At 37.0% G+C, this 24,413-nt stretch overlaps 1 protein-coding gene across 2 annotated transcripts in view; it reads right to left on the bottom strand.

Annotated features, from left to right (window-relative positions):
- The window catches only part of Lin28b (lin-28 homolog B), an 80,156-nt gene that overhangs the window by 17,811 nt on the left and 37,932 nt on the right, over positions 1-24,413 (bottom strand). Inside the window, exons 3-4 of one of the 2 annotated variants that reach the window (XM_028775803.1) lie at positions 19,115-19,299; positions 17,669-17,740 (exon numbers count right to left, since the gene is read on the bottom strand). In XM_028775803.1, the coding sequence (XP_028631636.1) occupies positions 17,669-17,740; positions 19,115-19,299 (257 nt within the window). The remainder of the gene's footprint in view (positions 1-17,668; positions 17,741-19,114; positions 19,300-24,413) is intronic. The other variant, XM_028775804.1, reaches the window with a different exon arrangement.

Raw genomic sequence — 24,413 nt, 5'->3', positions numbered from 1 at the left:
TTGTCCAAGAGCCAGCTCACTGCAGGTGGTACCACCCTTGGGTAGGGTCATAGGCGCTATAAGAAAGCAGGTTGTGGGGGCTGAAGGGATGGGTCAGCAGCTGAGAGCACTGGGTACTCTACCAGAGGTCCTGAGTTCAATTCCCAGCAACCATATGGTGGCTCACAACCATCTGTAATGGTATCTGATTCCCTCCTCTGGTATGCAAGAACACAGAACATTCATATATATTAAACAAATAAATATGAAAACAAACAAACAAAAAAAGCAGGCTGAACAAGCCAGGAAGAAGAAATAAGTAAACAGTACTCCTCCATGGCCTCTGCTTCAGTCCCACTACCTCCAGGTTCCTGCCCTGATTTCCTGTCCTGAATGCTGGACTACAAGCTGTAAGATAAAATGAACCTCTTTCTCCCCACATTGATTTGGCCATGCTGTTTTAGCACAGCAACAAAAAAACCTAACAAAGACAAAACTTTTTTTTTTCCAGGGCAGGGTGGAGTATGGACTTGTCCGTTATGCCACTGGAAATAAAATCCAGGGAGAGCCTCATACATGGTAAACAAGGCAAATTGTAAATTTATTAAAATATCTTCTGAAATAAATATAAAATATCTGAATGAATTTTTGCCAGAAAAACAAACAAACAAACCAAAACAACAATAAAAAACCACCCCAAAAAACAAACCAAAACAAAACAAAAACCTCAAAAAACAAAATGAAACACAAAACAAAAGCATTTTTAGGATTTAACAGAAGTATTACCTTATGGACACTTAGAAAGGAAAAAAAAAAGAACTAGAAACAAGAGATGTGTATATGTACAGGGTAGGTAGATGGCTTAACTTGTAAAGGTGCTTGCCATCAAGCCAGACCCTTTGATACCCAAGTTCAATCCTCAGGGACCCACATGGAGAAGGAAAGAAATAATTCTCATAAGTTGTCTTCTGGCCTCCCATGCAAATCCACCCCCACAACATAAACATAAAACGAGTAAATGTAACTTTTAAAAGATATATATGCAAAATGCTAATTTAATGAATTAAAGCAAAATTCTGCGGTATTTGTGCCATGCTTTAACATAGTAAGACAGAGAAGCACAATATAACATGGGTGAGTAGAACTATATTTCTGTAAAATTCTCAAATGGAATAATATTAATCAAAAGAAGCAGAGAAAATGAATAATAAAGAAACAAAAGGCCAGAGAAATAACAATAATCAGTAAAATGATAGGTTTGAATCTAACACCATCAATAACTAAATATGCACACAACTGAAATGGCCAGGTTTGTTGAAGTAGAATTTTTGAAGAGCTAGTAAAAACTAGGCTATTTTTACCAAATTTTAAAAGTTGGAAAATATACTAGAGAAGGGAGGAGATGTCAGGGGCAGCCCTGCTTACACACTAAAGGCCTAAAATCAGCCATAGGCCTAAAACCAGCAATAGGCCTCTCATACATGTATACTAACACCAAGTCTTGGGTCTCTGGAAAAACATTGAAACAGATGGCTATAAGCTATCGCAAACAGGCAGCTTTTGTGGAAATTTATCAGCCTGAGGAGTCATAGACCTTGTAAATAGGTAGCCTTGGCAGACAATATCAACTTAGATAAGGACAAGTGAGTCATAGGTAGAGTCATAGCGACCTGTCCCAGGAACCTTCACCCAGCTGATACCCTGTTCTGAAAGATATCTGTATTCCTCCTGATCACCCACACTCCAGTGTCATCCCCTTCCCCATGTCCTGCCTTTCTGTGTTTATAACCCCTGTGTGAATGAATTACGATTTGAAAAAATAAATAAATTATTTTTTTAAAAAAGTTGGAAAATAATAAAGAATACTTCAAAGCAAGATTTACTACCAGGGCAGGAAGGAGGAGTTGGCTTAGATATGTTCAAGTGATACTGGGTACATTTAAGAAAATGTCAAAGAATAAATTAAAATATACTTAAAAGAGATTACAAGAGAAATGGAACATCTCATAAATGTAAAGGCCCATTCATCAAGAAGATATGAAATTCCAAAATATGTAATAAAATATATTTGCTGCTGATGGAAAATCCAAACACACCTAACAGACACTCTTAACTCAAAAGAAGTCAGAGAAAACAGCAATCACAGTTGAAAATTAACATCCCCTTTTCTGTAAGTGATAAAAAACGAGACATTATACAGTAAGATGAAAATTTGGACTGCACTAACAAGCAATACTATCTAACTAACACAATAAAACAATGCATTCAATATTTGCTGAATATTCTTTTCAAATATACATAGAACACTGCCCAGGGCAAACTACATCTAGAAAAAAATTAATGTCAACAAATTTCACAAAGTTGAAATTTTACCAGAACATGTTTTCTGACTCCAACAAGCTTAATTCAGAAATAAGCAATACCCAAAAGGTTTTAATGTATTTGAACATCACACATTCTAAATAATACATATAAAAAAAGAAATCATAAGAGATATTAAAATTAAAAACCTTAAAGCTCATGAGATACAAAAATGTTAAAATTGGTGGCATATGCCTGAGACAGTATTTAGAGCTTTAAATGTTTCTATCTCTGAAAAGTTTAAAACCTTAAAAATCAGCAGTTTAAGTTTTACATAGAGAAGGTAGAAATAAAAAAAAAAGTCCAAAGTAAGTAAAACAAATAAGAACAGAAACAACTGATGTGGAAAGCTAGAAAATTAAAGCCACCCCTGAAAGGATCATTTCCTATGGAAATGGACTAGAAATAAGAAACAAGAGAGAGAAAAAATTACCAGCATCAGACATGAAAACTGGACCACTGCTCTACCTTACAGACATTAACAAGATACAAAGGGCTGAGTTACAGCTCAGCAGTTGAATGACTGCCAATCACAAGGCCCAAAGTTCAATCCCCAGAAGACTGTAAAGGAATGTGATAGTTAATTCAGTTGGTCAACTCCAAGGGGTCTGGAATCATCCAGAGGACAAGCCTGTGAAGAATTACCTGAAGTTAGGTTAGCTTCCGGGTATGCCTGTGAAAAATAATCCCAAGTAGATTAACTAAAGTGAGAAGACCCCCCTCAACTTGGTGACACCGTTCTATAGACCAGGGAGCGTTTAAGGTTGGAATGAATGCATTTTGCATTATGAGTGGAAGCTTACAAAGAGATACACTTCAGTGTCAAGTTGGCAAGGAGTAGAAGGTTAATTCTGATGTCAACTTGATCTAAAGTCAGTTTGATGTGATACAAGTTTGTAGATATGCCTGTGGAAGTCTGGGTCTTCAATTCCATTCCATTGGTCAACATGTCTGTTATAATTAAAATGCTATTTTGTTTTTATTGTCATAGCTCTGTAGTACAACTTGAAATCAGCAAAGGATGCTGGTCAAACTTGGATGGCTGCCAGTGAATGAATAAAAACCATTTCATACTTATCAACCACACAAAACTGAACTCCAAATGGAGGAAGGACCTCAAGATATATAGCCTGAATAGTTCAGAAGTAGGGAGTAGGTGTGAACTTGGCACAAATAAGAACTTTCTGAACAGCACATTGATAGCACAAGCATTAATAAGACTGACAATTAACAAATGGGATCCCATGAAGCTAGAAAGCTTCTTTACAGCAAAGGAAGAACACCATCCTTCCCACAGAGTGGCAGCTTAGAGACCGGGAAGGATCTTAACAACAACACATCTGATCGAGAGATCAAGATTATATGAGGCGTAAGATGGACAATGAAAATACGGACCGTTTACACAGGGGAACATTATTCAGCTATTAAGAAAAAAGAAATTATGAAATTAATAGGTAAATGGATAGACATAGAAGCAATCATCCTAAGTGAAGTAACTCAGATCTAAAAGGAATTGCCCAAGGAAGGGAAAGTAGAATATAGTATTATATAGTATTATAAAGAGATAAAGGGGACACCGGAAAGCTCTAGAACAAAAAGAAGCAAATACACCAAAGAAGAGTAAACGGCAGGAAATAATCAAACTCAGGGCAAAGAATCAACAAAACCAGGAGCTGGTTCTTTGAGAAAATCTTTCTTTCCTTCCTTCCTTCCTTCCTTCCTTCCTTCCTTCCTTCCTCCCTCCCTCCCTCCCTCCCTCCCTCCCTCCCTCCCTCCCTCCCAACCTCTCTCCCTTCCTTTTCTTCCTTCCCTTCTTTTTCTTTCTCTCCTTCCTTTCTTTATTCTTTCTTTCTTTCTTTCTTTCTTTCTTTCTTTCTTTCTCTCTTTTGTTCTTTCTTTGTTGTTTTTTTTTTATCAAATACAGTCTAATAGGAGTCAAATGGAAAAAAGAAACTTCAGTTGAGAAAATGTCTTCATCAGATTGTCTAGTAGGCAAAACATCATGAGTATTTTCTTGACTGATAATTTACTGTTGTAAGTGCCATCCCTGGAAGCTGGAATAAGAAATAAGAAATCAGTCTGCACAAGACAATTCTATTGCTACATGACTTCTTCTCCAGTGCCTGCCTCCAAGTTGATGATTGATTTCCTGTCCTGACTACCATTCATAATGTACTGTAAGATATAAGATGAATCAAACTCTTCCCTCTCAAACAGTGAGAAAGAGAAAGACAGAGAGAGAGAGAGAGAAAGAGAGAGAGAGAGAGAGAGAGAGAGAGAGAGAGAGAGAGAGAGAGGGAGGGAGGGAGGAATGGGAAACCTGAGTAGGAGAATTAAATGGGGAGGAGATAGAAGCAGAGTAAAGGAGGAAATAAAGGGAGAACAAAAAATACCAACAGCCTTTTTTAGTGTGATATGGAAACCTACTATTGTAACAGCTTCCTAAAATACATGAAAAAGTAAGTGTAACCACCATATAATGGGGTTGACAATGCCCCAACTGGGTATCTTATGCCATCTATTAAAATGTACAGTGACAGAAATGGGTTATACCATGTTGAGTCATTGGCCAAAGGGATTCTGTAGACAACTCATCCCCAAATATCACAGGCTAATGTCAAAGCTATTGGTTACTCTCCAATAAGCTGATGGTAATTTGGGGGTATTGCTAAAGACACAACCAACTTATATCATTAATTTGAAATCAAGCAAGCAAACAAGCAAGGAAGGAAGCCAGCCAGCCAGCTGGAGAAGTTGAGCTGATGCCAAACTAGAAAATTCACCCCTACCATTCACCACTCCTGGAGTGGAAAAATAATCAATTTTACCCAGCTACAAACACTTTCACCTACAACAGAGAGCTGTCTGCAATTGTACTGACTGATTTTATGTGTCAGCTTGACACAAGTTGGAGTTATCACAGAGTAAGGAACCTCCCTTGAGGAAATGCATCCATGAGACCCAGCTGTAAGGCATTTTCTCAATTAGTGGTCAAGGGTAGGAAGGCCCACTATGAGTGGTGCCATCCCTGGGCTGGTAGTCTTGGGTTCTATAAGAAAGCAAGCTGAGCAAGCCAGGGGAAACAAGCCAGTAAGTAACATCCTTCCACGGCCTCTGCATCAGCTCCTGCTTCCAAGTTCCTGACCTGCTTGAGTTCCAGTCCTGACTTCCTTTGGTAATAAACAACAATGTGGAAGTGTAAGCTGAATAAACCCTCTCCTCCCCAACTTGCTTCTTGGTCATAATGTTTTGTGCAGGAATAGAAACCCTGACTAAGACAGCAACATATACTGGGATACGATAGTGGCACAAATGAAAGTACCAATTATTTTTTGATTAATTTTAAGGCCCACTTTATGAGATGGAACTCATATATTACACAGAAAAAATGGCCAAGAACCTGAGACCAGATAGGTATAGACCTACTGTTATTAGTCTGCTAAAGGAATAGCAATAAAATCACTTGAAATTATATACTGTCAAACTCAAAGAACAGAGCATTGCTCAACACTCAATAGAGAAGCTTTTTCTAGCAGTAGATGTTGATCAACACAGAGATCCATAACAAGGAAATAAGCAGAGAGACTTTGGAGCATTCATCTCTAAATGTGATGTCTTTATTAAACCTCTCCCCTCAAGGCTCAGAGCACTTTGAAGAAGGGTAAGGATTGTAAGAACTAGAGGTGGTAGATGATTTCAAGGAAACAATGTCTTCCAGACCCAACGTGACTGTTACAAATATGAACCTAGAGACCATGACATCATACACAGCACTAGTACAGGTTCAAATCAGACAAAATCAGTGCTGAGAAGAAGCAGACCTAAATTCCGACCCCAGAATCGCCTTGCAGTAGATACCTGCTAGGAAAGGGAAATTTAGCTGTCTCCAGCCAAGTGTCACTGGGTACAAGAACCATGCTCCAGGGCAAGCCAACACAAAGCAGGCTCCAGCACTTTATTGTGTTCTTTTGTATGTGCGCTACTTGTTTTGGCTTAACCATTTTCTTTATTTTAGGCTGTCTGTTTTGATTTTCATTAGGGGGTATTTTGTATTGTTTCCCGCCCCCCCTCCCCCGCTGAGAGAAAGAACGTGAAGTTAGGTGGGTAAGGAGATGGTGAAGATCTAAAAGTAGTTGGAGGAGAGAAAATATGGTAAAAATAAATTGTATAAAAATTTTAAATGAAAATTTAAAAGAAGATTTTAAAATTGTAAGACTCAGTTGCAAGTTGTCTAGAGACACATAAAACATAAAGACATAAAATTCTGGCAAGAAAAACGAAAGAAGTAATAATCAATTTGTGCTTCTCACACCAGGTTTATATGCTGAGTCCCAATCCTGGTGTGACTTACTTGTGGACAGACCACTTAAAAACTACATGGAATCCAATAAGCACTTCATAAGAAGAGAAAGAGACGTAAGGATTGTTTGTGTTCAGAGAAAAGGCATGTGAGACTATGAAAATAGCAGGGAAACACATCATGGATGTACACACCAAGTCATGATGTACACACCAAGTCATGGATGCATACACCAACCAAATCATGGATGTACACACCAAGTCAAGATGTACACACCAAGTCATGATGTACACACCAAGTCATGGATGTACACATCAAGTCGTCATGGATGTTCACATCAAGTCATGGACATCCAGTTTCCACAACTGTGAGAAAAACAAATGTCTGTCGTAAAACAAACAACATTTTGTGGTGTGTGATATTTTTAAGCTTTATAAAATATTCTTGCATTACTTCTACAATAATAGAGATGCGTTTGGATAAACAAACTAATAGAGTTGGATAAAGCCAAACAGTATATTAAAATATACATGAAAAAAATACATTTTAAGTCAGAAAGTCAATTTTATATACACTTTGAAAGCTGTAATAACAAGAACCTGATGGTCCTCAAAGTTATATGTCCAGCCCTTTCTTCTCTAGTCTGAACTTCAGAAAAGCTCACATGAATACAGATCTGACATCCCTAGCATGTCTTATGCCTTCTGGACTTCATAAAATCTCATGAATCCTTATGGATCTCCATCATTGACCACTTATATACAAAGCTTAGTAGACTGTCCAATTTTTACTTAAACTGCATTATTAATAAATTATAATACCCTGGGCTCATAATGCAAGCACGTACACACACACACACACACACACACACAAAATAAAACCTGAGAAACCAAATTAAAAAACCTTTATCTCCATGGAGACCCTGTTCTTCCAAGGGACAAAGGTATGCAGGGAGGCTAGCTACTTCCTTTGCTCCTCCTCATCTCCTTAAGCAAAAAGTTATTTTGTTGCAGTTTTTACGGTATATATAAAATTTACAATTATTACAGTTTTTAAAGTATATATAAGATAGACTGACTGACTTAAAATGTATGGCCTCACAAGTGTAGAGACCATAGCTTCCAAACACAGCTTCAAGGAGAGCCAAAAGCCAGCTCTGTGTTCGCTTTAATAATGAAAAAACAGGCTGGTGAGATGGTTCAGCAGGACAAGACACTTGCTGCCAAGACTGACAACCTAAGTTCAATCTTCTGAACCCACTCATTAGAGAAAGAGCTGATTCCTGCATGTCATTCTCTGGCCTCTACACACACAGGTATAGATGTACATGCATGTACTTAAAGATAATGAAGTTCTTAATGGAAAGAACACAATGGAAAAGCAATAATCCATACAAAGTAATCTGAGGGAGAATGCTGTGTGTTTCTAGAAAATATGGTTTCTATTGGCATCTGGAGTTAATTTACCACAAAGTTAGTTTGGAATAGAGGATGTTCTCTGGAGCTAAAAACATGATTTTAAGATGCCAAACTGAATTGAAAAAACAACGATAAAAGACAATCAAAACAGAGACATCAGCCAATATTCTAGAACTCAATTAACATTCAAAAGAAATTCAGCAAAAAGCAAGACAGATTATGGAAATACTAAGAAAAGGGTCAAAACTAAGGACTAATTTAAAAGCGCAGGTGAGCCAATCAACAAAGAATAAAGCAGGAAAAACAGAAACAAACAACATGAGGCAGCTTCTAAAGGCACACGGAAGTAAACATACAGAACAGAAAAAAGAATGCAGTAAGAATGTGGGATGAAGGAAAGGGTGTGCTGACAAACCCCAGGATGTCTCCCTGTATGGTGATAACCTGCCGATGGATTGATTCTGAGAAGGCTGTTGATGTGTATGACAGAAAAGTACTCCCATTAAATTACCATCACAGAATGACCCATCTTTTTGGGAACCACACCCACTTTATCTTTGCTGCTTATGGTCTGCATGGGGCTAATGTGACTTCCCAGCATAAGGAGGGCAAGTGCCTCATATTTAGTAGACCAGAGAACTGTATTCTAGATCAATAAAATCAATCTTGGGCTCCTGTCAGACTTGCTGGGAATTAAGTCCCTCTTGATAGTGTGATTGATCACTTACGTCCCTATGTGCCCAAGACTTAAAAAACATCCATAAATCAATGGGGTCCAATGTCTGTCTATCAAAATTATGTGGAAAATTTGCTGGAAAACACCCAGGCCACACGGACCATCAGAGCTCTCATCTACAGCACCATGTCCACAAGCCTGGATACTCACCAGTTTTATCCACGCCTCCCCCATCAATGAGGGGCTTCCTCTCCTAAAAGCAAGGGACATGTGTGATTTTTTCCCCTTACTAACTCAGTTTAAAATAACAACCAGTAGAACAAAGCACTTTAAAAATGACTGTTCTTCACCAGGCAGCAACAGTCCATGCCTTTAATCCCAGTATTTGGGAGGCAGAGGCAGGTGGATCTCTGAGTTCAGTGCTATACTGGTCTATACATGAAGTTCCAGAACAGCTGGTGCTGTCACACAGAGAAACCCTATCTCAAACCCACCCCCTCAACAAAAACAATACAAACAAAATAGAACATACTTGACTTTTTTATATTTATACTTAATATTTTATTTTGTATTTAATATTTATTCTCTGCTTATTTTAGCTGTGTCAACATTTCACTGTGTATCTGTATACAGGTGCAAGTGTGTGAAGATAAAACATGTTGAGGCCAGCAGACAAGCTCAGCCATCATTCTTTAGGTACCATCTAGTTTGTTTTCTTTGTGTGTAGGTGTGTGTGTTTGTACCAAGCCCATGTGTGAAGGTCAGAGGACAACATTGAAGGATTGGGTTTTCCTCTTCTACTACATTGGTTCTAGGAATCAAACTCAGGCTGTCAGATTTGTTGACAAGTACCTTTACTCACTGAGCCATGTTAATGACCCAGGTATAATTTTCAGAGCTGGTTTTCACCATGTTCCATGTTGAGTCAGGGTCTCTCTTGCTTCTGCTACCACACTGTGTACTCCAGAAAAACCAGCTCTGTTATTCTTCTGTCTCTGCTTCTAAACTGTTAATATTACAGATGTACACCAAGCATCTGGCTTTTTACTGGAGTTCAAGAGATCAAACGCAAATCACAAGGTTTGCATGGCTAGTGCTTTTTACCTGTTGATGCACCTCTGCAGACCCCCTACCTTGTTTTGAGCAGGTTCTCACTGGCCTGGAACTGCCCAAGTAGGCAGGGCCACCAGGTGGCTAGTGAGTCACTGGAATTTATTTGCTTGTCTCTAACTCCATGGAATTATGAACATGCAGCTACACATGATTTTGTAGGTTGGTTCTGGGAATCAAACTCAAGTCCTCAGGTTTACAAGGCAAGTATTCTACTCACTGAGGTTTCTGCATAGCCCTTAAAGTACCCATAACTTTAAAAATCTAACATGTAATAAAATACGTTTTTTAAAAGAACATTTTATGGAAATTTGCTAATCTGATTTTACAAAACAGTAGTCTGTTTTACCTAATTACTACTTCCAAGAAGTACATAAAAAAATTTTGTCACATGTTGTAAATTATTAATATAAAATTATCTTATAGTAACAAAATAACATTTTGACAGTAGTTCATGTTCTTAATAATTTAATAAAACTGAAAATGTTAAATTCTAGTATAAATGTAGCAGAATATATGAGATCTCTTCAGCTTCATGAGAACAGAATTAACTTTGTCTCTCATTGATGGAGCTTTGGCTAGTCCCCTGTGTTTCTTGAAATTGAAATACAAGACTACTATTTCAGTGGAGCGATTTAACAGCATACATATGGAAATTTTTGTTGATTAATATTCAATTTGATCATACATTATTCTGTTCTCATAGAAAGAAAAACTGGATACCCTAACTATGAGATAAGATATAATAAGAATTTATAATTCAATTTCATGTGATAGTTTAAACAATGCCATCATGCTTGCTTGCAGAACATGCCTAAGGACAGTCCAGTGGTAGTGGGCTATCATTCTAGTGGTAAAACACACATAGTTATTACTAGAGGCTCCATATATTTCCTTTTTGCAGTGACCTCATAGTTTAAGTTATCCATCTCGCATTAGAACGGTACACTTGAAACAGTGGAGTCCATATTGTCCTTGCAATGCTATTAGAGTTGTTTCCACTTTTTTTTCCTTAGAGACATTATATATTTATCACACTTAGAACAAAATGATGATCAGAAAATCAACTTAAAATTCTGTTTGCTTGCCACTTGGCGTCTGACCATTCCCATTAGAGGTCTGGGGAGACCTCTGCAACACCACGATGAAGCTCAGCCCCACACAGTGTCTGGCTGAGGGTGATGAGAACGGCACATTGTCTGCCCGGTCTGCACAGAGGTCACAGCAGGGAGAGCATCTGCTAAGAGAATGTGAATGGAGGAAATGACGGTAATTGCCTCATTAAAGACCGCTGGCTAAATAATCACAAGAAAGGACCGAAAAACCACCTAAAAATTAGGTCGATAATACAGACATTTGGGATTAGAATTTTAAAAAGTGCAAAAAACAAAAATTGAAAAGACTTGGGTATACTATTGGTTCACTGACTTTCTTGGGTGCTCCATAAATTAATAAAAACATGGAAGCAACATCAGTTATCCAGCTGTAGCCTTTAGCAGTTGTTCAGAGTATGGATGCAAATTCACAGCTACCCAGGGTACAAATGGGAAATGAAGGGCTGTGGGAAATCTCTAACAAAGGATCAACACAAGAATTCTGAAATTACTCTATGAAAAGCATGTAATTAGATAGCTTAAGAAATACTTTTTAAGAGGCGGGCTATAGAGCTTCAAACTGCACACTCACAAAGACAAAGCAGAAGAAAAGAACAAATTGTCTCTACCTGATCAATGCTTTTTCTTTTATTTTCTACACCCAACTTTAAGAAAAGTAGACTTTCTTTGCAATTCAGCAGTGTGTACCCAGAGCTATAGTTCAGGAACTTCAAGTTCTGAGACAGTAGAAGTACATATTTATCTAACATTATTAATAAGTATTTTATAGAAAATATTTAAAAATACAGAGTTTTTTTTCAAAATAAATAAATATCCAAACTAGTCATAGATTAAAATATAATTGCTACTGAGACAAATTATTTTGCATTTCTTGATATTTTGAAGTTAAGTTGTATGAACCTCATCTATATCTACAGCTAAAATGAATTATGATACAATAATACCCTAAAGTTAAACTTTTTTTCCGAATCCAACAGGCATGGTAAAATTAGCTTGTTACACCCATAAGCCAGGTTTAAAATAAGCAAGCTATTTGATGACTTTGATGTTTTGCACCCAAAATGTGCTGGCTAATTTTTCCATTCCATTTACCATTCCAGTCTTTAAAGTGCCTTAATCTCCTGCCCTCAGATGTTGATCTTGTAAGAATAGGGGTCATAGGTCAGAATAGACAGACCTCAAAGGATCTGGCCTATCAATTCATGCCTGAAAGATTTCTCTGCCACAATAGGAACCTACTGAACAGCAAATTCCTAAATCTAATCACAGAAGTATCAGGGTGAAACAGTTATTTATTGGAATTCGTTGATTTACATTTTTTTTCAAACACTTCTAGCATCTAAACAGCATTTTAATTTTCTTTTGGAAACAGGTTCTGGGTTATAGTAAATGTGAAATAATACCACTGAAGGACTTCTTAGAGTAAAACAACAGTCTAACCATCGGCTTATTATTTTCAGGAATGCTATTAAGATTTCAAAAGCTATAGCATTAGTGTTCCCATGCAAAGTAACTAGAAACTCCAAATTATCCTGTGGAGATAATGAATGGGACATTCTAACAGTACAGAAGTGGGCTGAGGGAAGAGCTACTATCACCCAACTCCTAGCTCTGCTGTCCTGAGTGGATGAGGGTGCCCTGCAAACACTTTCCATGTGGAGGATAAAGCATACAGCTCTCCATTGGGCAACAGCTGCCAAACTTTCTAACTCCAAATCTCTTCCAAAATTTTATTATGAATTTAAAATAATCTGAGGCCAACATATGATTATGTAAAATTATTATCATACATCTCCATGTAAAAGAACAGGTGTATGTGTGTGTGTGTTTAACTCTTCTGAGTTTAAATTAAATATCATATAATTAGATTCTATTTATACTCAACCTGGTCTTTTTGGACATAAAGACAACATATCAATGTGTCATTTCAATATTAGACTACCAAGAATGACAAATTCTGAAACAAGAGTAAATAAAATCCATCCTAAAGACTTTTTAATAGTAAGAAATAAAGGGATTTTCTTCCTTTCCACAAAAAAAAACCTTAGCAATTAATATTCTTTAGAAACAAAGCACTACTTTAAGCTATGCAGAAGATGAAAAAAGCACTCATGTGCTAATATAGTTTTAAAATTAAATATATATCAAATTAATTGAAAGCACTGGAATATTCTTATTTTTTAAAATCTTAATTATTTCTTTAAAAAATTGAAGTCCCCACTGCTGGGAAAGGCTTTCCATTACTATCAGAGTGTGGTTGGTTTAGAAGATGTGCAAGGTTAAGGAGAACAAAGAAAACAGTCACTGTGCCAGAGACGGAACAGGATGACAAGAGGGAAAAAGCAAAACCATAAGCAGACAAGTCCCAGAGCCAGATGTCTATACTCACAGACACATCTTCCCAACGTGAATTCACGACAAATATTCTTAAAAGTCACATGTGTGTCATTTACTAATTATTTATCATGCCACTTCATCTGCACAAAGATTTCTAGACCAATTTTCTCACTGCTGCAAGTCAGCTTAGTCATTCCACATATCTGTAAGTATAACTAAAATTTTATAATGAAATAGTTAATACCATAATGTAGTTTGACAGAATTGTGTCATGTAAATACAATGGCAGACAAAATAATCAGTTTATTAGCCTATCTCAAATCTGTTAAAAATGATTTCCTTTTTTCATAGTAAACTGTATTTTTTAGAAAAGACTAGGCTGGTTTTAAGAACAAAGCGTAAGGTCTCTAATTTTTCAACAGCCACCTCCAGTTTATAATGAGAAAGGTACAGGGGTTTTCTCCTCCTTACTCTTCTAAAGATGAACAGAAAACAAACTAAGCAGTAAATACACAATGATTACATCTGACATTGTAATGAATCTTTTTAAATATGGAATATTCAAATGTTCAGAATGAATATAGATGCTGTCTGAACAATTTCTATGATTTATAAACAAAAATGAATCAATCTAAACATTACACCAGATACAAAGCTAACTCTAATTGGATTAAACAAACGAAAAGGTACAACTGTAAGAATAACAAACCAAACAAACAAACCATCCTACCAGAGACACATGGAAGGAAATACTGTGATCTGGTGTTAAGCAAAGAATTCTTTCTGTCTGTCTGTCTGTCTGTCTATCTATCTATCTATCTATCTATCTATCTATCTATCTATCTATCTGTCTTTTTGTTTGTTTGGTTTGTTTTTTTTGTTTTGTTTTGTTTTTTTGAGACAGGGTTTCTCTGTATAGCCCTGGCTGTCCTGGAACTCACTCTGTAGATCAGGCTGGCCTCAAACTCATCAATCTGCCTGTCTCTTCCTCCTAAGTGCTGGGATTAAAGACATGAACCACCACATCCAACTTTTAAGGAAAGAATTCTTAGGCATGATATCAATGGAGGAGTTACAGAGAAGACTGAAGGAGCTGAAGGGGGTTTGTGGCCCCATGGAGAGAGCAACAATACCAACCAACCAGAGCTCCCAGGGTCTAAACCACCAGCCTGGGAGCACATAGGGAGGGACCCATAGCTCCAGCTGTATATGTAGGGGAGGATGGCCTTGTCATGCATAGGTGGGAGAGGAGGTCCTTGGTCCCATGAAGGCTGGACGCCCCAGTGTGGGGGAATTTGAGGGCAGGGAGGTGGGAGTGGGTGGTGGGTGAGGGCACGTCCTCATCAAAGCAGGAGGAGGGAGGATGGGATAGGAGGTTTCTGGGTGGGGGAAATGGGGAAAGGGGATAACATCTGAAATGTAAATAAAATATCCAATAAAAAAATTAATTTAAAAAAGATTAATCAAACTGTCTTCATCAAAATAAACAACTTTTACTCTACAAGATTATTTATGAGAGAGGAAAAATAAGCTACAGAATAGAAAAAAAAACATTTGGAAAATACTTATCTGTCAAATGTCCTATCCACAATGTATATTAAAATATTTAATATCTACAATATATATTAAAAACTCTCAGAATACTAACAAGAAAATAAATACCTCAGTAAAAAATGGGCAAAGATATGAACAGTTCACCAGAATATAGATAGCATCAAAATACCATGTTCAGCATCAGCAGCCGTTACTGAAGTGAAATCCTAACCACTACAATGTATTTAATTACAACCATGACCACTACATATATGGAGTAGCTAAACTTATGTCCACTTGAAAAGCATCAATTATTGGCAAATATGCATAGCAGGTGGCTCACATACTTCTCACAAGAATGCAGGAGAATGTGATTCTTCTGTAAAAACAAAGTTAAACACATACCCATGACCACATTACACAGAAATCCCACTCCAAAACAGAAGACTAAAATTCACAAAAAACCTATAGATGAATCTTTTTAGGTGCTGTTCATAACTGCCACAGCTAGAAAATACCCAAAATACCTCAACAGAAGAATTAGACAGACACTATTAGAGTCTAATAATGGAATATTATCCAACACTATAAAAGAATGTACTACTGATACATTCAACATTGCACATAAATTTCAAAAGTATTATGATGAAGGAAAAAAGGAAAATTCAAAAGGTTGTGAAATACATCTGTTCATATGCCATTCACAAAAACGAAATCAATAATAATATGAAAGAACATGTTATTGGTTATCATGATTATAGATTAGAGATGGGTAGCTATAAACAACAGTGAGAGGTTGTTTGTTGAGGATAACTGTTCTGAGTAACCTTGATGGTCAGAGGGTCAATGTAGATGTATAAGCATTCACAGAACTGTGCATAAAAGGAACATTCGTTGTTTATGACAATCTGATAAGTAAAATCAACATTCCAAACAAGCAAAACATACAAAGATGTATCAATGTTAATTTTTTTATTAAAAAAAATTTAACTGGAATTCTGCCTTTTTCTGCTTCAGTGAATCAAATCAACTACTTGCTGTCATTTTTTAAGAATCCAGCATTAAGAACAAGGCCTTGTACATAACAAGGCAAGAGCTTCCCCATGAATCTATGTTCCCAGCTCTAACATTATTCTTTCAAAATTTTGTAAACTCTAAGTTCCAAGTGGCTTAAGGGAGTATCTACGTACTTAAAAAAATCATAGGAACCTGTCAAACAGGTATAGAAGCTATCAAGAAGATGTTGCTAGACGTGGACATTTGAGCACCAGAGTCAATAAAGATTCTATAGATTATAAATCATGGAGAAATCCAGAAACCAATGGCTCTAAGAAATAAATGATTTTTTAAAATTATGCTCCCCCTTTTTATTTGAGGCAGAATCTCTCAACTGAACCAGAGACCACTGATTCAGAATCTAGCTAGCCTGCTTGTTCCAGGGACTAACTCTGAGCACTGGAACTATACGCAGGCCACGAAGCACACACAGCCTGTATGTGGGTCCAGGGGTCCTGAACTCTGACTGTCAAGCTCTTTAAGTACTCAGCCATCGTCCTATCCCAAGCTCTACTTCTTGCTAGCACACTGTTAAATCTGCTCTCATTGTACTTAGGGATCTCCATGCTTATCTGAACATTTTTTGGAGGTCTCCTTATATTTGTTGTTGTTTTGATTCAGATAAGGTCTCACCATGTAGCCCTGGCTGGTCTGGAACTTCCTGTATAGAACACAGTAGCCTCAAATTTACAGTGCTTTCAAATACTGGGATTATAACACCTCGTCTGGACTGTTTTTCTAATATTTTATAAAAAGTGACACATGGAAAGCCAGAGTTGCTGAGTCTGGTGACAAAGATTATGGCATCTTGAACAGAACAAAGGAGTGGGAGTCATCAAACACCAACTATGTCAGTGTTAACCTGAGTAAGACAGTAGATGTCAGCAACTAGAACCGCAGCCATGAGGTCTGTGCTGGTGAGAGGAAACACAACGACAGGCTCATTTTACTCTGAATTCATGCCTACTAAGCCAGTATCTTTCCAATACAGCCTTGACATTTTTTTCCTCACAATGCGTGTACCTTCTTTCTTGATAAGTCTGTCTGCACCAAGCAAGCAGTATGAAATGGTGCAAAAACTCATCTAATTCCATGTTCATGTTTACTTACCCGTCTGGAGGTCACAGTGAGATCTCAGAGCTATGCTTTACTGTCCATCTTTACAACCACTCAAAGAAGTCACTGCAGACACCATCCTCCTCTCCCATGCATGCTGAATCTTTGCTTTCTATTAAACCATTCCCCATCAACACTTACATGTACTGTAATTTCTTAACATTTAGATAATTCAGCCCCTCCTCAATACTGTATTTGCTGCTTCTGCTTCCTGTTCTCTCACTCTCTGTTCAACAAGACCCACAGGTTTCATTCCTCCCAATCTACAGAGCTGTTCTTGTCATGTACATCAGTGACTTCTGTGTTGCTACGTGGTCATTTTGATCATTGTATCATCAGCGTCTCCAAACAGCCCTGATACTCACCTCCTTGACTTCACCGGTTCTAGAAGACCTTCCTGTTGTGCCTGCTTTCTCAGTCTCTTTCACTGCTCCCTCCCAGTGCTACAATGACCCCGGGCTATTCCTCTTTCCTTGCTTTATGAGTACAAACATCATTTCACCAACTACTGCTGAAACTTTATTTGCAGCCCATATCATGTACCTATCTACTATACTTGCAACCCTCTTGAAGACTTATCACACCCCAAGCTCATCTGTTACTCCTGCAGTTTCCCCATCTTGGGAACTGGTCCCTCCATCTTTCTTGTTGCCCAGACCAAACAAACCTTGGAATCATCCTGGACTCTTCTTCTCTCACAGTCCACATCTGATCCATCAGTAAATCCTGCCGTCTCCACCTTCAAAACATATAGGAATTTCGCTCACCACTTCTATGTCTACCACCCCAATCCAAACCACCACCATCTCTTTCTGGTACACTGGAAAAGCATCCTTTACTCTCAGCTGCCATCTTTGCTTCTGCAAAGTACACTGAAGTATCAGCTGCCAGGAGGTACTTTAAGGAATGTTATGATTTGAATATGAATGTTTCAGAGAATCTCATGCTAAATGCTTGGCCCTAGTGCAACAGTGTTCCTAAGTAGGGACTATGGGCAATGATTCCTTATAATAACATCAATGGATTAACCCACTGTTGGGTTCATAGCTTAATGGGTAATTGGAAATTTAAAGAAGAGGGGCCTCTGTCAACTCTCCTTTCCAATAGTCAAGAGGTGAACAAAATACACTTTTCCTCTTTTAAGTTAATTTATCAAATATTTTGTCATAGCAACAGAAAGCCAACTAGTATAAAAAAGTAAATTAGATTAACAGATTATGTTATTTTTTAAACTAAGCCTAATGTCTTTCCATTTTTTCTATAATCAAAGTTCACATTTGCAGCAGACAAATGTTAAAAAACAAAAACAAAAAAGTGAGGTCCATAGCTATGTAATTAAAAAAGACTAAGATTCAGTAAGCTGTCTCGTTTTTATTAGTTGTAGTTTTTGCTCTAATTGTTTTTGGACAGCAGCTTAGAACTAGGTACTAAAAAGTTTCATACATAATCTTTGGTCCAGATTTTCAGTAGTAAATACTTATTCGAAGGATATAATCAGAGAACATTTCAAAAATGTACACATAAGAATCGATACAGCAGTGCTGATTTCGAAGCACAGAAAACAGATTCAATTGCCCTGACAGCATTGCTTGTAAATTTTGGCAGATTCAGATAGTGGGAATATATGCAGGTGTTAATGAATGATATGCAAGAGTCAGTTTAAAAAAATCTCACAAATTTCAAAACAGCATATATTTTATGACTTCTGTCTACAGTTGAGATTTCATGTGACTTTTCCCCCTAACTTCAGTTTTTTAATGTTTGAATTTTAATGTGTGAATTGTCATTTTAAAACTCTTTTGAAAAAAACAGGTGAAGAATGAAAAAGGCTGTTCAGAGAGAGGCATTTCCTCTGAATCTGAGCTCCTCTGGCCTTCAAGAATCTAGGGAATGGAAGTCAAGCTCTGTCCCATACTTCACTCTAGGTGTAGCTCAGTACTCTGAAGACAGTCCGAACTGCAAGACAAGACTTTCTTCCTGACACAGTCTATCCGGCTACACACTGATGACAGTTTCATTTGGCTAGGCTCTATAAAATCCATAAGCAAAAGAATAAAAAAAATTGAAATATTTTCCAAGTACAGTAGACTCACAAATCAGCAGGTACAGTTACCTATCTCCCTTTGGTTTTCTCTTTTGCAGTGTCTTCCCTTTAGGTCTTCTTTCACTTCCTAAGCAGGGGCTCCCACCTGGGCCTGTTACCCATATTGACTCAAGGCCTTTGGGGGATTTTTTAAATGTAAATTCCACTGGCTCTCCTTCTTTCAAGCTTCTAAATCCTTCCATGAATAGTTTGCTCTGTAAAGAGTAAGGAAAGAAAGAGAGAGAGAGAGAGAGAGAGAGAGAGAGATTATCACTGCTTTATAAATCATCTATATAATTTAAAATTATCAAAGCAAGAAATTCCATTACCCATTACAAAAATATAATTTTTGTTTTATTTTATTGAGGTTTGATATAACTTACAATGCTGGCAGATGAAATCCTATCCACTTGTAAAAGGCAATTTAGTGATATAAAATTTTAAATGTTCACGTCTTTGTTCCATCAATTCTACCACAAAGTTCTGTTATAAAGCCCAGACATGACTTGGTGGGTAAAGCACTTGCTGCAAACTAACAACCTGGGCTCCATTCTCAGGACCTACTACTCACTTGGTAAAAGGAGAAAACGCACTTGTCCTGACCTCCACATATGCACCTATATTCACACACAATAAGTAAAAAAAATTAATAATACCATTTTTAAAAAGAAGATTCTACTATATATAAACTAACAGAAATTCTTTTTTTAAGCAACTACAGTACTGTCTGGCAAAAAAATTATCTCTGCCTTAATAACATTTTAATCCACTGATAAAATAAATTGTACTTGAGCTATGTAATTATTATCAAGATTATCATTAAGATTTTTATTTAACTTTGGGCAGGTGGTTCTTCTGTTACCAGGTTTCCCACTGCTCTCTTAAATAACTTCTCCTTTTTCCTTAAAAGAAAAAGATATTTAGCATTACATACATGTACTGATGTATGAAGATAAATATGTGATATTGTTAAGTCTAACAAAAATAAAGAACATATGCCAATCACAATGCCACCAACACTTTTATGTTAACTTGAGACTGTAATTCATCATTTCCCCCTTCTGTTTCTTCCCTCCAAACCCTCTCAAATACCCCTCCCTGCTCTGTTTCAAATTCATCTCCTTTCTTCATTCATTGTCATTATACCTACATATTAGCAGAACCAGTTGTCCGTATGTGTATTTTCAGTGATAACCTTTGGTATTGAGTCAGACACAATCTTTAAAGACATAATTATTTTTATAGACATGGGGTATAGAGCAAGACACTAAATCATAGAGAAACTTTCTCTACTCTGTTCTAAAGCATAACGTTCTATATGATTCCTAATTGCATTTTGTACTGAAGCAATTGACTTTTATAATTTATAGTTACATTATTTAAATTTTTTCTCAATTACAAAATCAAAACCTGAATTTCAAATACCCCTTCACTCTTCTAATAAAATTTTTTTTCATCAATGTGACTGTGCTACTCAAAATGTACTAAAATAATTAAATTATTAGTTTTTTGTATTTACCTGTCTGAATTCCTTTTTATGTATTTTGAAAATCCAACTTGGAAGACTATACCATTTGTAAGGACTTTTCTAATCTAATTTGGAAGACCGAAGTTTGTAAGGACTTTTCTGATCACTTCTGAATTTGTTTGGCAAAAGAAAGAAGCAGTTATTGTCTTTTCTGCTGATGCATAAAACTCAAGCACTTGGATTTCTCAGTAATGGTGGACCTGAAAAAATGACTGTGAAAGCCAGGTTTGGGCTCCAGTGAACACGCAAAGCACTGTTTCTCAGTGAAACACCCACCTTACGATATCAGTAGCAGAAATGTCCCCTTTCCAGGACAAAACTTGTAATACTACTTATGCCCTGACTTGATCAGAGGCCAGAGAATCTCTACTTCAAGTCTACAACCCTAAAACCATCTGCAAGGGTTCAGATGTGCTTTGTTCCATGCTGGCTCCCAAGAATTCATAGCCTAAAGTTGGGACATAGTGTAAGGATTTGTGGGGGTTGGGCATATTAGAAGGTCCATAGGTCAACTGGACTCTGCCTTCCAAAGAGCTCTCAGACTTCAGTCTCTCTAACTTCCTATTTTGTAATGTAATCTCTTGCTCTCATGTGCATTCCTGCCATGATGCTATCTATCCGCTGGACCTTCTCCACAGTAGAAACAGTGCCCCAACACCTGAGCTTGTGCTTGGAGCCTCCGGAACTGTGAACTCCATAAGCCTATATTATTTGTGACATTACAGTAACAGTAAACTGACTGCTAGATATAGCAGTCCTCTTTACCCCCAGTTTGCTTCTCCCAGTTTCTATTACATAATACTAGTTAGAAAATGCTAAATGGAAATGTTCAGAAATAATTTATAAGCTTAAGATGTAAATAAGTTTGAGTACCAAGATGAAATTTCTGGCACCCCATATCATCCCACCAAGGACAGTATCCTGTGTATCCACGTCCTACCTGAGCCCTCATGGTTATCAGATCAGCCTGAGATGCTGCACTGCTTCTGTTCAAGCCACCTAATTTAACTTAAGAATGACCATGTGAATAATGTGCATTATGCCGTGCATAATGTGAGTCCTTTAAGTTAAAAAGTAATGACTTACTAAGGGAAGACAAATGCTCATATGCCAAGGCTACAGAGATCAACAATGAAAAACGTCTACCCAGGAAACTCCTGAAAGGAAAAAGAAACTTATCTTTCATCTCATACTGTAGAAGTTAGGGCCATAGAGCACAGTGCTTGTCGAGGATGAGAAGAGCACTGAATTTGTAAACTTGCTTACGTAAAGAAACACAGTATATAGAGGGTTTGGTACAGTTTTTCTCCTGAGTCCTATTCCAGTATCCAATGAGAATCACATACCATATGAAATATGAGACTACTCTAATTATAAATAACCCAAATAATTACATGAATGGACAATGGCATTACTCCAAAACTGAATGCAAAAGGAGACTATTCATTGTAAAATAATAATAATAATAATAATAATAATAATAATAATAAATAATAAATAATAATAATAATAATGTGGTATAAGAAAAGAAAAACCTGTTTCTGGCACAGGTCACCTGACAGTGAAATCTTTCAGTCTGAAATCTATAATTTGACAGACCTTTTCTGTTGCCCGATGGAATGTAGGGAGGGAAAGGGCTGCCATGACTACCACAAATCATCTCTGTGAAAGCCATATGAACAATTCTTTTTTTTTTTTTTTTAAAGTAAGCCAATGAGTTTATTGGGCTAGCTCATAAAATTATAGGTGAGTAATTACAGGGGTTATGGGTGATTACCAAACAACTATATTCACTAGAATATTAGCACAGCAAAGATGAGGACCTCTCAAAAGTTGCCTAGATAAAGCCTCTTCTTGGTAGCTTGGCTTTCCTTTATACACTTCACCTCCTGAGTCTCCCTGCAGCTGGAGACTGGTCAGTGTAGCTGGAGGAGAACTAGAAAGGAGGGAGTTACTGTATCTTAGGTAAGATCATCCGAGTGGAAAAGAAGACCATCTACAAGCCAACAGAAAGCTGAAACAGAGACCTGTCTCCTTGGCTCACAGATGGAGCCCACCCTGCTGATGCTCTGATCTTAGATTTGAAGTCTGTAGGGCTCAATTTAGCCAAATCAACAAACACAATGAACTGTATCAACAGAATGGAAGAAAAAACACAATTATCTAAATAAAATGCAGAAAAGGCAACTAATAATTTCAACAGGATAAAAATGCTGAACAAAGCTACAGAAGAGTATAGTTAAACACAATAAAAGTAATTTTTAGTAAGATAACTGTTGACATCATAGCAAGCTGGGAAAAGCTGAAAGGTCCTTGCTAAGATCTAGAACAAGAGAAGGATATCTACTTTTATCACTTGTATTCAATTCTGAGCATCCTAGCCAGAACAATCAGATAGGAGAAAAAGATCAAGGCCAAACATTTAAATTAGGACAGAAGAAAAATTCAAAGCATCACTTTTTGAAAATGATGTGATCTTACATAGAGAAAATTCCAAAGATTCTATGAGAAACATTGTAAGAACTACTAAATGAATTTAGCAAAATTGCAAGATATAAAGTTAATATGAATCAGTGCTGTTATATGCCAATAGCAAAGTATTTGAAGTAGAGACAAACAAAGCTCAAACAAAAATATACTAACCAGGAATAAAGAGGTGAAAGAGCTTCAAACCCACATCCCCTCCTCGATAGATTTTTGTCTTGAGCATGTACAGGTCTTATGAGTCAGGTACTGAACTTTATATGGAAATGCAAAAAAACAAAAAAACAAAACAACAACAACAAAACCTCTAGCCAATCCAATCTAATTAAAAGCAGCAGAATAGACATTATACTACCTGACTTAATATCATACAAACTTCCAATAATCAAACTGACAGGAACAGGCATGAAACAAAAAATGGAACAGAAAAGAGATCATAAGAATAGTTGAATGAGAGAAAGAAAGTTGTTTCCTGTAGTTGAGTGGATAGGTTAACTTCAAGAGGAACTTGAAAACCTTTCTGAAGTGACTGACATTATGTCTTCAGAATAATGAATTATAAAAGTAGAGGCATTTGTCAGTTATTGAATTTATAAATTTCACTGTATATCAAGTAGCTCAAAAAAGATTCGGAAGCTGGGACAAATATGTGTCTGCTAATGGATTTAGGGGACAATGTATTCATATTTGGAACTTTTAGGGTGTTGGTTGTTGTGGGTTTGAGGGAAGCAGAGTCCTATGTTGCCATGGCTGACCTTGAGTGTTTCGGTTCTAGCCATCTTCTTGACTAAACCTTCTCAATAGCTGAAACTACAGGCACCTTGCAATGCTGTTTTTGGCTCTACAACCTCGTTTGAAATCCATTACAAAGGTAAAGTATGCAGGCTGGAGAGATGGCTCTGCTTTTACAATCATTGACTAGGATTCAATTTCTAGCACACACATGGTGACTCACAAAGAGATCTGATACCCACTCTGGCCTCTCTGGACACCAGGAAGGCAGACGGTGCACAGACATATATGCAAACAAAATACTGATACATATAAAATAATTTGAAAAAAAGAAAGAAAAGGTTAAATTGATCTATTGTTCCATACAGAGAAAATAAGTATTGTGTTCCATGAAGATTACAGGGAAGCTGCAGAGATAGCTCAGCAGTCACAAGTACTTGTTGCACTTGCAGAGGACCTGACTTTGGTTCTCAGCATCCCTGTGGCACTTACCAAATATCTAAAACTCCAGTATTAGAGATTCAAACGTGTTTTTGTGGCTACATGCACATGATGCCCAGACACACATGCAGATAAACACACACA

The sequence above is a fragment of the Grammomys surdaster genome, unplaced genomic scaffold, assembly GCF_004785775.1.
Source record: "Grammomys surdaster isolate TR1022 unplaced genomic scaffold, NIH_TR_1.0 261, whole genome shotgun sequence".
NCBI classification, from domain to species: domain Eukaryota; kingdom Metazoa; phylum Chordata; class Mammalia; order Rodentia; family Muridae; genus Grammomys; species Grammomys surdaster.
This window is presented reverse-complemented; position numbering and strand designations above follow the sequence as displayed.